General features: G+C 37.7%; 1 protein-coding gene across 4 annotated transcripts in view; it reads right to left on the reverse strand.

The window, feature by feature from the left end:
* LOC121389996 (activated Cdc42 kinase-like) overlaps positions 1-17,775 on the reverse strand; it is a 162,827-nt gene that overhangs the window by 41,781 nt on the left and 103,271 nt on the right. For all 4 annotated transcript variants that reach the window (XM_041521688.1, XM_041521687.1, XM_041521689.1 and 1 more), the window contains 5 exons: positions 11,357-11,563; positions 7,409-7,561; positions 5,189-5,380; positions 4,063-4,160; positions 1,358-1,484 (listed from right to left, as the gene is read on the reverse strand). In XM_041521688.1, the coding sequence (XP_041377622.1) occupies positions 1,358-1,484; positions 4,063-4,160; positions 5,189-5,380; positions 7,409-7,561; positions 11,357-11,563 (777 nt within the window). The remainder of the gene's footprint in view (positions 1-1,357; positions 1,485-4,062; positions 4,161-5,188; positions 5,381-7,408; positions 7,562-11,356; positions 11,564-17,775) is intronic.

Raw genomic sequence — 17,775 nt, forward strand, 5'->3', positions numbered from 1 at the left:
GTAGGAGCCGAGTTCGCATCCCAGTGCTGTATCTTACTATTAAATTCTCAGAGGAAACACCCCAAAGAGTTATTCCCCCTGCACTGCACAATTAACATAAGCCAGTTATAGTTCTTTCACTGAATTCAGGTTTTCAAGAAAGAGTGGCGTAATGTTAGAACCAATAAGTGAAGAGTGAACATAGAATGAGTGAAAGAGTGAATGAGTGAATGAATGAATAAATAAATGAATGAATGAGTGGGTGAGTGGGTGAGCGGGTGAGTGAGTGAGATTTGCTAGGGTGGGTGGGTGATTGGATTTTGGGTGAATGGATGGATGGATGGATGGATGAATGAATGAATGAATGAATGGGTGATTGAGTGAGTGAGTGAATGAAAGGTACCCAACCACAAACAAAACGACAGTCAGCTATTGGGTATCACTAAATGGTGCCACATGAAATGATTCCAGCAACAACAAAAAAAAGTGTAAACTATCGAAAAATAAGTGTAATAAAAAATACATAGTCAAACCTGTGTTCCACACCCACATATAAAGTGTCTTTTTAATACAAACACTTGCTTAATGCAGGTCATGTTGTACTCTACTTGACTGGGAATTATTTTAAGCTATATCCTTTCAAAGCAGGTGACTGTTTAATAGAGGTGTATACTTGAGCCTGTCTGACTGTACAAAGTTGTTTAACGACATCATTAGTGTACACCGATTTATTAATCATATGCTACTGGATGTCAAACACTCTGTAATTCTGATATACAGTCTCAGAGAACACCTGCTGTAATTTTCCATTAGCAGCAAGGTTATATATATTTTTTATTAACAATTTCCCTGGCTGTTAATATACCCATCGTTGGGCACTGGTTGGGATTGGGGGTGGGAGAGAGAGAAGAGAGAGAGAGGAGAGATTTTAAAACTGGTTTACCAAGAGGGTTAAGTCCTATGATCCAAGCACCACAGACGAGGACTAGAACTGAGCTTTATTATCCACATGGTTCCACTTAACCGAGTTATGAAGCACACGTGTAATAACAAGTGTAATGATGTCATTTTGGGAAGCGACATCATAACATGACGTTGTATCCCCATTTCTTAGCTCAGAATTGTATGTGAAATGTGACGTCATTTTGTCATCTTCTAGTTTTGGTTGAAACATTTTTAGACTGTCCTTGTTATTCATAAAACAATTAACAATAATAATATGGATAATAAAGAAAATTAGTACACTTGCATGTGTGTTGTACTGATTTTACGAAACTCGTGTTGGGATTTATGTATTACCACATCCCACCCACAACTAAAAAGGAAGGGAACAGTTTTTGAGTGGAGCTAAACTCTGGAATGATGGGTAAATCTGTACCTGCTGCCCGCTGAGCCCGGCCCAGGGCTGCCAGCCATACGTGAACATCTCCCACAGCACAACGCCAAACGACCAGACATCACTGGCAGACGTGAACTTCAGGTAGTTGATGCATTCCGGGGCACACCTGAAAATAGTACACATACAGTCAGACGTCACTGGCAGACGTGAACTTCAGGTAGTTGATGCATTCAGGGGCACACCTGAAAATAGTACACATACAGTCAGACGTCACTGGCAGACGTGAACTTCAGGTAGTTGATGCATTCAGGGGCACACCTGAAAATAGTACACATACAGTAGACATCACTAGCAGACGTGAACTTCAGGTAGTTGATGCATTCCGGGGCACACCTGAAAATAGTACACATACAGTCAGATGTGAAATTCAGGTGGTTGATGCATTCTGGGGCACACCTGAAAATAGTACACATACAGTAGACATCACTAGCAGACGTGAACTTCAGGTAGTTGATGCATTCCGGGGCACACCTGAAAATAGTACACATACAGTCAGATGTGAAATTCAGGTGGTTGATGCATTCTGGGGCACACCTGAAAATAGTACACATACAGTCAGTCATGAAATTCAGGTGGTTGATGCATTCTGGGACACACCTGAAAATAGTACACATACAGTCAGACATCACTAGCAGACGTGAACTTCAGGTGGTTGATGCATTCTGGGGCACATCTACAAATAGTGCACATACACCCAGTGAATCATATACATCTATAGTCTCCTGCCAAAACTGAACTTTTATTACAGCATTTTTTGTCCCCCTCACAAGCTTCAAAACGATAAGATGTACATGTACCTACTCAGGTTTTAAAAATAAAATAAATCAGCAGATATAGCTTCTTAAATATCTATGTTTATCAGTAATATATTATAAACAAGTACAGCCACTGTCGACAGGCCTTTGCATTTGGAAACAGGAGGAACGTAATCTAGTGCATTCCTGTTAAGTTGAGGCAAGCAATTTCAAGCCGTTTCAAACTTCTACAAAAATAAACATAACAACAAATAATAATGAGTGGGGGGGGGGGGGGGGGGGGGGGGGGAGAGAGAGAGAGAGAGAGAGAGAGAGAGAGAGAGAGAGAGAGAATAAAAGAAAAAAATTAAAGCCTAGTGCAGGAACACCATTTTCCATCTCAGAGATAAAGTTCAAGTTAAAGTTTGTTTTGTTTAACGACACCACTAGAGTACATTAATTAATCATCGGCTATTGGATGTCAAACATTTGGTAATTCTAACTCACAGTCATCAGAGGAAACTCGCTATACTGTTCCCATTAGCAGCAAGGAATCTTTTTATATGTACTTTCCCACAGACAGGAAAGCACATACCAATATTTTACCAATTGTGGTGCACTAGTTGGAACGAGGAGAAAACCCAATCAGTTGAATGGATCCACTGAGGTGGTTCGATACTGCGACGCAAGCACCTCATCCGAACACTCAACCTACTGAGCCAAATCCCACCCACAGTGCAGAAACACTATTTTCCACCTCAGAGATAAAGAAACCTGGTTAATATGGTCTAAATAACTATACCTATAAATATACTTTCTAAACAAGCATTCTGATAGTACTGCTAAAGCAATAAATGTCCCTTTCCCACCCAAAATGTTTTCATATCTCCTAAATTCAAGGGCCATAACTCTGTGAAAAAAAAATTGCCATGAAAGTCAAACTCGATCTGTAACAGTACATGATAATGCTATACACAATATTTAAAGCTCAATATCTTAAGACATAGCTAAAAAAAAAGTCTGGGAAATTATATGTGGGAATAATGGGTAGACAGAGATGAAAACGACAGTCAAACTATAGTCTCCTCCGGTTGGACCAGTAAGGGACTAATGGGGTGGGGGTGGGGGGGGGGGGGGGGGGGGGGTGGGGTGCAGTGTTTCTGCCAGAAAGAAGTGTTTGGGTATGGCGCTATGGAATTGAATGCAATCACAGTCAACAGGGGGTATGGGGACCTCCCTCAGAAAGAAAATGAGTTAAGTATAGGGTTAGGGTTAAGAAAACCATACAGTAATGATGAGAGTAATTAATACTGACAAAAGGTTAATTTAAAAAAAACAATCTACAAATGTTTTTGGGTATGGAACCATACCATTTTACCCTCTGGCAGAAACCCTGGAAGGGTGGGGGGGGGGGGGGGGGGAGGTGAGATGAAAGGGTGCTGAGAAACAAAAACAGAAAAATTATTATCGACTAGTACAGAAACACTACTTTCCATCTGAGGACGACTATGATGACTATGACCACCATGAGGTAAAAGTTAGAGGCTCATATGCCACAAAGAGAGCTGGCTACAGATTTTCGAAGCTATCTTAGCGCTATGATATCGTAAAACCATCATAGGTTAGTTCCCCCCAAAATGGGCCCTGGTTAATATATTCTAAATAAATATTATAGCTCTAAATATATTTTCCAAATAAATACAGATATAGCTAAAACTTTCTAAACATATACAGCTGTAAATACTCAGAAAATAAATAAATATTAAAAAAAATATTCCACCTGTAAATAATAACTGTCAACACAACTATAAACAGCTACAATTAACGATAAATATTTAAACAATCTACAGATAATACTTTCCAAACAACCACAGCTATGAATAATACTATCTAAACAAATGCTTGAGCATGTTTACAAATAATACTTTCTAAACAGCTAGAACCTCTTACCATGCTATAGGCAGTTTGAGGTTGATGCTAAAATTACTCTGATAGTAATCTTTGCCAACGCCAAGCGCTCTTGACAGGCCGAAGTCGCTGATTTTCACCTGCAAAAGATAAACAATCAAGTCTATGTCGAACCAGAGGAGGTGTTGATAAGTCAAATGTGATAGTACACAATACAGGTGTTTCCTCAGAGTTCCAAAAGCATTGCTAAACCATTTTTCTGTGCACTGCAAACTGTTTACACTATTAGATTCAGGGCCAGCTCTGAGTGAGGAAAATATTTCGCCAAATTGTCTATTAAAACTTTTAAAATTTCAGAATTCAACAATTATTTTCTAAAAAATTGTCAATTATTACATGAAATTATTTCGCCGAATTAAAATAAAATTTGCCACCTGCTTTAAATTTGGCAAGTGCCAGAGCTAGCCCTGTGGTTTTATTGATTGAGGAACTTCAAGTCTTTGAAATAAAATAACTACAGTCCGATCCCATCATTCTATAAAACTGGGGGGGGGTTTTGTAAATAACTTGATAAAGAACGAACCCTGTTTTTATTGAAGACTAACATATTACAGTAAATACAGACTGTAAAACAATTAAAGCACGAACCCTGCTTTTATTGAAGACTAACATATTACAGTAAATACAGACTGTAAAACAGTTAAAGCAGGAAACCTGTTTTTATTGAAGACTAAGATATTACAGTAAATACAGACAGTAAAACAATTAAAGCACGAACCCTGCTTTTATTGAAGACTAAAATATTACAGTAAATACAGACTGTAAAACAATTAAAGCACGAACCCTGCTTTTATTGAAGACTAACATATTACAGTAAATACAGACTGTAAAACAATTAAAGCACGAACCCTGCTTTTATTGCAGACTAAAATATTACAGTAAATACAGACTGTAAAACAATTAAAGCATGAACCCTGCTTTTATTGAAGACTAACATATTACAGTAAATACAGACTGTAAAACAATTAAAGCATGAACCCTGCTTTTATTGAAGACTAACATATTACAGTAAATACAGACTGTAAAACAATTAAAGCACGAACCCTGTTTTTATTGAAGACTAAACTATTACAGTAAATACAGACTGTAAAACAATTAAAGCACGAACCCTATTTTTATTGAAGACTAAAATATTGCGGGCGGCCAGATCTCTGTGAATGAGACGTTTACTCTCGAGATAGGCCATGCCATCACAGATCTGTTGAGCAAAGTCACAAAGACGCGGAATCGGGAAGTCCAGACGCAGTGACGGTTCTTTGAGGCATTCCAGTAGAGATCTCATGGCTGCTAGCTCTGTAATCTGAAAACGACCAAAAACAGTCAAACCTTTTTCATGTCTGATAACTGTAAATTTACTTAGTGTGAATTTATCAATGTTCGACAGTCACAAACAGGATAAAATCATGTACACGTAGCATGACGCAGCGAAGCAATTTTATACTAAATTTCAGTGTTCGACTAATGTTTGCTGAAATCACCAGCCCTCACAGAAGATTTGACAAGTGCTTTATGTATTATAGTAATAGTTCGTAATTTCCACTAGCCGAGATTTGTTGAACCCTGTAAATTTGTAACTGTTATACATAAATACATTCACAAAAAAATGACAGACAAACTTTACAATTACAAACAACCCAACTTATTTAGTTAAGAATACACATAAATCAGTTGCTGACGTTCTTTTAGGTAATGACGTCCCATTTGATGTCATGACATCATTTTCTGCCAATTAACATTCAGTTTTTCAAACAAAGTTTAGAATTTTCTTCTTCTAATTTTCATTATTATTCATACTTACCTAGTGCTAGCACAACCAATATGTTATACAACCGTAGTCATCTCCTCCACTGCAGAATTGTCTTCCCATGCTTGATGTACATCCATATCCATCATATCCGGCAGACCATCACCCTCGTTCTCAATTCTGCAGTTCTACATTTTGGTTGTGTTAGCACAGTAAGTTGAATAAGACTATGTCTAATAAAGGTCGACGACAGTCACTTTTCGCACCCTTGTTTTGGCTTCATACACAATAAATATAGCATATCTTTCAGTAATTTCACTTGAAATCCATATTACGTAAAAGGTACAATTTTTTAATCACAAGCTTTTCTTCAAACACATTCAGATGCATTAGTAATGTTCAAACAAAATAAAAAATTCAATAGCAATTATGCATTGGAATTTTTCCAGCATAATTAAAACGGAAACTTCATGTACCCAATTTATGGTTATTGTAAGGAGATGCAAAGTGACGTCATTGGAATACTTACATTATTCAAATTCAAAATTAGCTATATTGTTACAATGCTGCGCCACATTAAAATAAAAACTGGTCTACTATAACCATGACCCCTGTCAAATTTCTATAACAAGCAGACAACACTGTTTACAGGTCAGTATTTTTTTTTTCTTCATAATTCTGGACAAAATATTAATTTTAAGTTTTAAAAGATGAAAGAAATAAAAAGTATCTTTTGTCAAATATATCATATACAAAATTTACCGTTGGGATATGTTTTATTCATTGTGAACAAAGCCAAAACAAGGGTCCAAAAAGTGACTGTCATTGACCTTAGAATAGAGTACACTGTAAACCAGCAGAAAGTTTTTAACTGCATGACAATGATAAAGAATTTATTGAAAAAAGTAAATATTTTCTCTCTAATATTAATGTGACCCAACTGTCACCAGCATACAAGCGGGATGCAGCCCTGTGGTAAAGTGTTCACCTAATGTGAAGACAGTCTAGAATCGATCCCCGTGGGCGGGCCTATTGGGCTATTTCTCGCTCTTAGTCAGTGCACCACGACTGGTTTATCAAAGGCATGTGGTATGTGCTATCCTGTCTGTGGGATGGTTCTTATTAAAAAAATCCCTTGTTACTAACAGAAAAATGTAGCAGTTTTCCTCTCTAAGACTACACTGTATACATGTATGTCAAATTACCAAATGTTTGACATCCAATAGCCGATGATAAATAAATCAATGTGCTCTAGTGGTGTCATTAAACAAAAGAAGGGGCGGGACGTAGCCTGGTAATAAAGAGCTCGCTTGATGCGTGGTCAGTCTAGGATCGATCCCCGTTGATGGGACCATTAGGTTATTTCTCGTTCCAGCCAGTGCAACACAACTGGTAAATGAAAGGCTGTGGTATGTGCTATCCAGTCTGTGGGATGGTGCATATAAAAGATCCCTTGCTACTAATGAAAACATTTAGCGGGTTTTCTCTCTATGACTGTCAAAATGACCATGTGTTTGACATCCAATAGCCGATGATGAATAAATCAATGTGCTCTAGTGTTGTCGTTAAACAAAACAAACTCACCAGCATCAACGTGTTCTCCTTGTCGATGACAACACCAAACAGACGGACGATGTTCTCGTTGTCTATACTCTGCTGGATCGCCGCTTCCTTCAAAAACTCCTCGGTGCCATTCTCCAGCTTCTCACGACTCAAACTCTTTATTGCAACCTGAACCTAAAACAAAAACAGAAACAAAGAATTGATTAATAGAAGAAGGAAAGTTGAGGACAGAAGAAACAAGGGGAGGAGAGTGAGGAGAGAAGGGTAAGGGAGAGGACAGTGTGGGGGAGAGTGTAGGTGGGAGAAAAGTGGGAAGTATTGGGGAGGGAGATGGGAGGAAATCAGTCAGAAGAGAGACAAAAGGGGGAAGGTGAGGGGAGAGTGGGATGGGTGTGGGATAGGAAACCGGTCAGAAGAGAGGACAGGAGAGGGGGTGAGAGGAGATTGAAGAGTGGGATGGGTGTGGGTGGGGGATAGGAAACCGGTCAGAAGAGAGGACAGGAGAGGGGGTGAGAGGAGATTGAAGAGTGGGATGGGTGTGGGGGGTGATGGTGGAGATGGGAGAAGTCATCGGTCAAAAGAGAGGACAGGAGAAGAAAGAATCTTAGGCCATCTCATTGGCTGACTATACTATCCTTAGGGGAATATGCACCAGTTTGAGGACAGGTGATGTTGAAAAGAAAAGTGAAGGAAAGATCCCCCAGCACACTGATTAATCTGATATTATTGTGTGTATACACGGTTACTTCTTTCAATTATCACTGATGACAGCAACGGAAATTTTCATAAAAATTATATGCCCTTTTCAAATGACCTCTGGTGTACAAGTTGAGACACATGACAGTTGAGAACCAGGGCACAATATTTCACGAGAACCGTTGTTCTGTTCGCGTGTCAGTTACGCAAATTTAAAATCACGAGAACCGCCAATCGGTTACGTGGTGAACAATTGTTTTCTAAACTTAAAAGTCCCATATATCAGTAATGAAAGTGAAAATCAGTTTATGTTTTTAAATACATTTGAACCACCAATGTAGCACAGAACCGTTATTCAAGTGCTTTAGGATTAGGTAGGCCTAACTCATCGGTTACGAGAACTATATTCACGTAATCGAAAACTAAAAAAAAAGAGAAAAACTCACATGAACTGATTTCCGGTTACCTAATATGTTGAAATATTGTGCCCTGGAGAACTGGTTGGGACTCATGAATTGTCAAAACCACTGTAATCCTGCTTCTACATTTGATTTGAGCAAAAAGGAACCTGCACTTTACAAGATATATGTTATCAGCCCTGTACAGTAAGCTAAGTGTAGGAAAGAAACTTCCAGCTTAAAAGATATTTCCTACAGCAGCTTCATAAAAAAATCACCTCAACTTAGATATGTTTTCAAATGTTATGAAAAAATACTGCATATAATCCTAGTGAGCATCTCGTTTTAGAATTTATGAAATTAGGCCAATTTTAACAGGATTCCAGTTATTTCAGGGTCCGGTTTAAACAGGTTTCACTGTATTTAATTAAAAATGTATTTAACTCAATATTGTTTTTTTGCTTTGTAGGTTTTGCATCAATGCACAGAGTAAGTAAACAAAAAATAATAATAACTTTCGGCTTCCTGTATTTTGTAATGACAGAAAAGAAAAGGGGAAAAAATATAATAAAAAGCAGGAAAGTCACATCCAGGCATTACGTTATCATGATGAAATCATCACTATTAAAGCTACACACCCTAGTTCCATCCAGCGAAAATAAATTATAATTTGGTTAATCTACAAACCTGTAACACACTTAGATCACGTTTTTATCAAATGGAGTGAAAAAGCAGGTTTTATATCGATAAATACCATGGGAATCCCCATGTCCCAATTGCTTGAAATAATTTTGAAAGTTAGTATTCTGATGTCACCGGTAGATGTCGCTCGAAGCACAACAATGCCTATGTCACGACAAATTTCACAGACTTGGGGTGCGTTCCTTTCACCTCTCCTGGACATGTTCCAACTGTTCTGTCCTGGTTGTATCCCCTCTCCAGATATCGTAAGAAAATTAAGGGTTTTAAGGGTTTGTAACGTTTTGTATTGAGACACTTGTCTGAACTTTATTGTTACTGAAAATGTTCACGAACTGTGAGGAAATATCTCACAAATGAACAACAAGCAAACGACAACAAATCGGATGTTGATTGCGCGAACCGTGCACGAAAAAACAAACCGATCCAAAATGATAACGGTCACGTGGTCTACCAACGTCTGTGACGTTTACACAGGAAGATTCCCTCTAAAAATAGATTGGACCTCGCTTGCTTAACGTTTTTTTCTCGAGTGCGCGTAGCATTTTAAGAAATACAAAAAATGCATTTCGTGGTTTTACAAACATCAGGATTACCAGGATTACCAAAAAGCACTTCAGGTGAATGAAAATGTGTATTCTAAATAATAAAATGTAAGTAAAGTGCAATTTTATTTGTGAAAAAATGTGTTTAATAGCGAAAAATAACGCCGTAATGGTTAACAGCTAGCCGTAACTAGGGCGTGTCCCTTTAAATCTCTTCCAAGCACATATACATGTACAACCCTACAGCCTGGACTAACCGGGTATACAGCCAGCACAGAAAACTGACAGATAAAAGGTGAAAGTAGAAGTGGGAACAAAAGCACTACATCGAGCGTCACAAGCACAGGAAGGAAATGATCTATTCACTGGGAGTAGAGCAGCTAGCCATTACAAACACTGGCCCAGCTTTTATGACAGCATTTAGAGTGCATCCATTCACATGAAATTAAGGTTCAAGCATGCTTCCATGGGCACTCAACTTGGAAAAAAAAAAAAAAAAAAAGCTCACCAAAAAAACTTTTTGTCATCATGTGGCTATTTTCATTACTGATTAGCAGGAAAAGATCTATTGCATACACAGTCCCAAAGACTTAATTACACATATTAGATTTTTTGTGGGTGGGGTCTCTTTTTTTTTTAATATTAGCATATATTATGATATTCGACATAATATGCACCCACTGAGTTTACTCCATTAGGAGCCGTCCATAATTTTCTACATTTTCACGAGCGTACAAATCATACACTTTTGACCACCCCCCTGCCCCACTAAAAGTGTACATCCCCAAATGAAAAATGTTGATCGACATTTTTCATTTTAAAAAAAAGCGTACGCTGGCCCCTTAACCCCCTCCCCACGTACAGTTTGTACACTCGTGAAAATGTTGAAAATTATGGATGGCCCCTTAATTTTTTGAGCAGGACAGGGTTTTAGATCTCATTAATTTGGGCACAACATGGACTTAATTTGGTCTTTTCTGAGTTGTTTTAGTTCAGTACTGCCATTAACAACTATTGTAGGAGTTGTGTCAATATTCAGAAATGCATTTCAACTTTTTAATCTAATTAAACTTAACATTTTAGCGGATTTGAGGTGAAATATTTTGAGTTCAGCATTTCTGTACTTAATTGGGATGGTGCAGATAAAAGATCTCTTGCTGCCAATTGAAAAGAGTAGCACATAGGAAAAAAGGAAAGAAAGAAATGTTTTATTTAACAACGCACTCAACACATTTTATTTACGGTTATATGGTGTCAGACATATGGTTATGGACCACACAGATATTGAGAGAGGAAACCCGCTGTCGCCACTTCATGAACTACTCTTTTCAATTAGCAGCAAGGGATCTTTTATATGCACCATCCCACAGACAGGGTAGTACATACAACGGCCTTTGATACACCAGTCATGGTGCACTGGCTGGAACACGAGTAGCACACAGAGTGGCAGCAGTGTGGGGTTTTTTTCTATTATTTCTGTGGTCCTTAACCATCATTAAGGATATTATTTTAAGACAAACAAAAAATAGAAATCTGAAAAAAAAAGCCAAAAAAAGAAATCATTTAAAATTCACATCCTTAGATACATACTCTTTACTAAATTTGTTACTGACAACAGAAAAGAAACCCACCTTATCTCCTTCCTCTGTCACCCAGACTCCTTGCTGGACAACACCAAACTCTCCTTCCCCTAGTGTTTTGTTCACTGTAATGGAATCCGAGGGGATCATCTGTTTCCCCGAGGGTCTAATACAAGAGGTTGGTCTGCAGGAGGTGCGGTTCTCGGGGGGTGAGGGACTCAGCTGACGACTACTCCCCTCCGTCGTCCGCATTATAGCCTGTAAGAAGAAAACAGCAGCATTACTAAACGATAATTATAACCATGGAACTGAAAAATTGAAAAGTTAAAGATAGTTTTTGTTTATAACAGGAGCCGTGGGAGCCGTGGTATTGATTTATTACTAATCAGCTATTGCATGTCAAACATTTAGTCATTTTGACATATAGTCCTAGAAAGAAAGAAAGAAATGTTTTATTTAATGCTGCACTCAACACATTTTATTTACGGTTATATGGTGTCAGACATATAGTTAAGGATCACACAAATATTGAGAGAGGAAACCAGCTGTCGCCACTTCATGGGCTACTCTTTTCGATTAGCAGCAAGGGATCTTTTATATGCACCATCCCAGACAGGATAGCACATACCACAGACTTTGATATACCAGTCATGGTGCACTGGCTGGAATATAGTCCTAGAGGAAACATTTTTCTATTAGTAGCAAGGGATCTTTTATATGCACCATCCCACAGACAGGATAGCACATACCACAGCCTTTGATATACCAGTCATGGTGCACTGGCTGGAATATACATGTAGTCCTAGAGGAAACCCGCTATATTTTTCTATTAGTAGCAAGGGATCTTTTATATGCACCATCCAACAGACAGGATAGCACATACCACAGCCTTTGATATACCAGTCATGGTGCACTGGCTGGAATATAGTCCTAGAGGAAACCCGCTATATTTTTCTATTAGCAGCAAGGGATCTTTTATATGCACCATCCCACACAGGGTAGTACATACCACGGTCTTTGATATACCAGTCATGGTGCACTGGCTGAAATGAGAGGTAGCCCAATGAGCCCACCTACGGGGATCGATCTCAGACCGATCAGCCATTTGATAAGTGCTTTATCACTGTGCTACATCCCACCCCTGCCCGGGACAAATAACTTGTTCAACTGAAAATCACAACATACTGTCAAAACATTTATTTACGAATTCAACACTGTTTGAAATCATCCATTATCAGATGTGTTTTATTGATGATAATAAACGGATGCAATAAACAGACCATTAGTGGATATGTGTCATTAGCTTTACAGACACAACTTTTTTTCATGAGTATATATATAGTACTGAACAGCCTTAAGATGAAGTCGTTATAAACAGGCATGTATCTACTTTAAAATATATGCACTAGCATGGAAAACCCTTCAGCTGCGCAGAACAAAAACATGTAAATTAGCACAAAAAGGAAAAAAAACTGCTAACAAAAAAATTAAAATAAATACATTACAATGTGTACGTGTATATGTTCATGTCGGTCCATATGTTTTACTCATTTTAATCCGAGGATTTTTTTTCTCCCTCGCCTCAGTGATGTCAGAAAGTGAGACATAGCGGATATTTTTCAAGTTGACGTGACAGCGACAACTTTCCCATTTACATCCATATAATTACATGTACATTATGATTTTAAAAAAGTTTATAGCTAGTGTTTTTTTTACAAACTACAAGTCCCACATTAATGAAATATGGGTCATACATTTAACGGCATCAGTGTGTTCAGCTCAATGCATGTTACAAAATGTTTCATTGAACAGAATTTTTATGTTTTATATTAACAATCATTCTGAGAGTACTGTTAAAGCAATAGATGTACTCTATACCAGGCCCAACACAGTTTTATGAAATAGAATTTTAAAATTATTTTTAATTTATTATTTTAAACAGAACTAGATTTTATTATGAATTTTGAATCACAAATATGGTTTTAATTTTTTTTTATATTTTAAAATCCATTTTGTGCTTAAAATATCCACCAACAGTTGAAACATTGTCCCGATCTGCATCTTGGTTATCCGTCTAAAACCGCCAGGGGTGTAAGTTGTTAGTGGTCAATACAAGAGAAGTCAATGTATTGGCCGTATGCCCCCCCAACCCCACCCCCCACTGAGCCGTAAGACCAATGGCTTAACCACTATATACAACATGGCCACATTTTATACTGTCTCCACAAGTGGTGTCACAAAGGACATGGTATGTGGGATGGTGCATATAAAAAAAATCCCTTGCCGCTAATCGAAAAGAGTAGCTCATGAAGTGGCAACAGCGGGTTTCCTCTCTCAATCTGTGTGATCCGTAACCATATGTCTGACGCCATATAACCATAAATAAAATGTGTTGAGTGTGTCGTTAAATAAAACATTTCCTTGTTTTTTATACTACAGACCAGTTTATGGTAGGTGATACATTTAATTCCATGAAATTCCGATATGTTTATCACAGATGAAAATGGGTTACAAAAACAAATCCGGAAATTTTAATCTTGATGGTCGGGTACTGACACTGGCCTTAGGGTTAAGGTTGTACAGTGGTATAAAATACCAGTCTCCATTCAGAACGTATGAAAGGTATCGGCTAAAACCACAGTGGAAGTTATGGACAAAGAATAAGGAAATGTTTTTGCCGAACACTGGACAATTCAGAAAGTACCGTGCAGACAATTAGAAAATCCAACATTCTAAAAACAGTGAAACCTTTCAAAACCGAACCCTCTGTAAACCGGAATTCTCTCAAAACCGGACATTTTTCATGGTCCCTTTTTAAATATCAGTACAAAAGAGAACCTCTTGAAACCAGATACCTCTTATAACCGGACATTTTACTTGGTCCTGAGGGTGTTCGGTTTAGGGGGCTTTCACTGTATATATATTTTAATGTGGCTCGGAGAATGTCTGTCTGCACGGAACTGGCATATAAATCAGACACGAAAGTTCTCCATATATATATATATACACACATACAGACATTCTCCGAAGACATTCTCCGAGCCTCATTAAAATATATATTGTGTAAAGCAATATGCGTGGTTACAGACCGAGAAAAACAACAACTTGTTTCCCACCAGAGCTGTTTGAGTTAGACAGCCCACGTTAGTCTACACTCTGCCACAAACACCATGCTGCACGGCTGCACTGAAAATTAGTTCCACATTGCTGACATTCCACCCAATGACGGGCCCCCATATACAAGTATGTATTAAACTGATTAAACACCAACATCTAGGTTATATATCTAAGGCACATGTCTGTAGACCCATGTCTTTTCATCTCGTTCAAACACGTATTGTGTTCTTTTTAACCATTCCCGACCATTTTCTTCACAGGATATGGAAATGATTAAATATCCATACGATTTTCAACATTCGGATATGGAAATCGTTAATATTCATACATGTTTCGACATTCGGATGTAGGCATAATAAATTTATAATTTCATCACACATTGGGTTTCCTTCACGCCAAGGATCCAGGTTATATCTAAGTCACATGTCAACTTGTACGCCTTTCATCTTGTTTCTAATGTGCGCTGTTTAACCATTCTCAGACTGTTTTGTTCAGACATGGAAATTGTTAATATCCATAAATGTTCAACATTCGGACATAGACTTAAACATTTAATCATTGTGCCACATAGTCTTAGAATGAAACAAGCTAAATACGCATGTAGCAGCAAGGGATCTTTTATATATAATATACTTTCCCAGACAGGGCAGCACATACCATGGTCTTTGATATACCAGATGTTGGATACTGGTTGGGGCAGGTATAAAAAAAACAATAGGTCACCTGAGGTGATTCGATCCTACAACCCAGCACCCCTCAGGTGAGCACTCAACTGACAAGCCACAATTCCAGGGACTGTATTTACCATTACGTAAAATCCCATTATACCTGCATTTAATTCCACAGCTGTCATAAAGCAGAGATCATTTACGCCTCCCACGCACAACACGATGACAAAACAACTGATCACAATTATCTGTAATACATCAAGTATTTGGGGAAAGGCTCCAGTGCTCATAACTTAACACTGGAACTGCGGAGTTTAACAATGATACAGGTCAACAAGTGCTGGGATATCAGGTGTAAGAGCCCACCGAAACTGGTCGTTATGTGTTGAAATCAATCAATACAGCTGTAAACAATCTGTCAGCTGTCTTCACTGTTACAGGAACACCAGCTGTACGTCACTGGGTCATTGCTGCATATTGTTGTCAGTCACTTCTAACTATATTCTCGCTGAAGCCAGTGCACCACGACTGGTACATCAAAGGCCGTGGTATGTGCTATCCTGTCTATGGGATGGTGCATATAAAAGACCCCTTGCTGCTAATCAAAGAGAGTAGCCCATGAAGTGGCGACAGCGGGTTTCCTCCCTCAATATCTGTGTGGTCTGTAACCATATGTCTGACACCATATAACCAACCGTAAATGCAATGTGTTGAGTGCGTCATTAAATAAGACTTTTCTTTCTTTCTAACTATACTACAGGTATGATGCAGGTATTGCTAGTCTCAAAAATGTCGTAACTCAAAACCTATTTTAAACTGGGGAATTTAAAAAAAAATAGTGCAATCTCGACCACTAGCTGATATGACAATTTTTTTTTTAAAGTTTGTTTTGTTAAATGACACCACTAGAGCACATTGATTAATTAATCATCAGCTATTAGATGTCAAACATTTGGTAATTCTCAGAGGAAACATGCTCATTTTTCCTAATGCAGCAAGGAATCTTTTTTATCATCCATTAAAGGCTTTTGTAGAAGATATCACTGGCACTATAATTTGCGATATCTCCTGTGATATTCTCCTAGGAGATATCGCTTTTTTTTTTGTTACGACACTGTGTATGTTTCAGCGCTAAACCTATCATTAGTGACATCACGCCACTGTCATTCTGCTCGTTAACTAATCTACCGCTGCCAAATATAGTGACATTTAACCCACATTGCTGACACTGTTTACAACTGGCGCAAGTGAAAATAATGATGATGGATGATAAAAAGAATACCCCCCTCGTGTCTTGTGATATCATAATTTATCAGCACTCATTGATAAAAGTATCAAAATCCTCGGCAAGCCTCGGATTTCATACTTTTATCAACTCGTGCTGATAAATTATGATATCACAAGACACTCGGGGAGTATCCTCTATATATGCACTTTCCCACAGACAGGAAAGCACATACCACAGCCTTTGACCAGTTGTGGTGCACTGGTTGGAATGGGAAAAAACTTTCAGTGATTTGATCCTGCGACGCAAACATGTCAAGCTAACTGACATGGCAACACAAGAGACATATATCCAGGATATTTCGCCAGGGTCTCATGTCTGCATTTAAGTTGATTTTGTAAATATGAATTTCCCCCACCCCGCCAATCTAATGGATTTTTAAGCTCTATCTCGCTCTTTAAGTGACATATTCGATTATTATTATTAGTGAAATTGTTATACTTAAAGCAGGGCTAGTAAATTTTTAATCATGGCAAGTCAATTTTTAAAATCACTGATCCCATGGCTAGTGGATTTTTTATAAATATTCTAGAAGTTGTGACCAGGGATTTATCACTTTCTTTTGGGAAATTTTTTGGACCCACATAATGCCTGAGTAAATCCCCAACCACATTTTTTTATGAAGCACTATTTGAATGAATTTATACAATATCGGTGTTCAACAAATGTTTGAGAAAGTCACTAGTCCTCAGATAACCTTTGACTTGTGCTCAATGTAACATAGTAATAGTAATACGGCTGATAATTTTTAAGGGCTAGAAGCTTTGTCTAACCCTACTAATATACATGTATATTTGAAGAAAAAAAGAAGAATTATTTATATCAACAGTACAGTTATGTTGCGTTTTATAGTATCATACTGAACATCATCTCAATGCTTACCTAAATGTATGTAATAAATAAAAGACTTGTGATTGATAAATGAACAAGGCTTTTAAATGATGAACAATGTACGTCCCAACCAGATCTGCTAGTAGACTGGTCTTACTGATTTAGTTCAAAGTTCATGATTCGTTTCAATAACTGCGTAGTCCAGGTTTCGATAGTGGGTACAAAAATTAATGATTCTTGTGACCAATTAGAATTTTCACTCAAGCAAAAACAACAAGTGTTTATGTACTAACCATTTTATACATCTTTGTTAACAAAGTGAACTAGGTAAGCATTACCGTCAATAACAAGTTGTTGTTAGTAGCAGAGTTTGAACTTAATCATTTAACTATAGCAATTTTGAAATATTTTTGCCACCAGCAAAATGCTCACTAATAGCAATTTTACTATAAAACTTTTTAAAAAGGAAAAAGAAAATGTCATGTGAGATGGTGTGGGCTTAAAACTAAATAATGTTTATATGAAATTTTACATTTTACTACAGAACTTTTTAAAAGGAAAAAGATAAT

This window comes from Gigantopelta aegis, chromosome 15 (genome assembly GCF_016097555.1).
Source record: "Gigantopelta aegis isolate Gae_Host chromosome 15, Gae_host_genome, whole genome shotgun sequence".
NCBI classification, from domain to species: domain Eukaryota; kingdom Metazoa; phylum Mollusca; class Gastropoda; order Neomphalida; family Peltospiridae; genus Gigantopelta; species Gigantopelta aegis.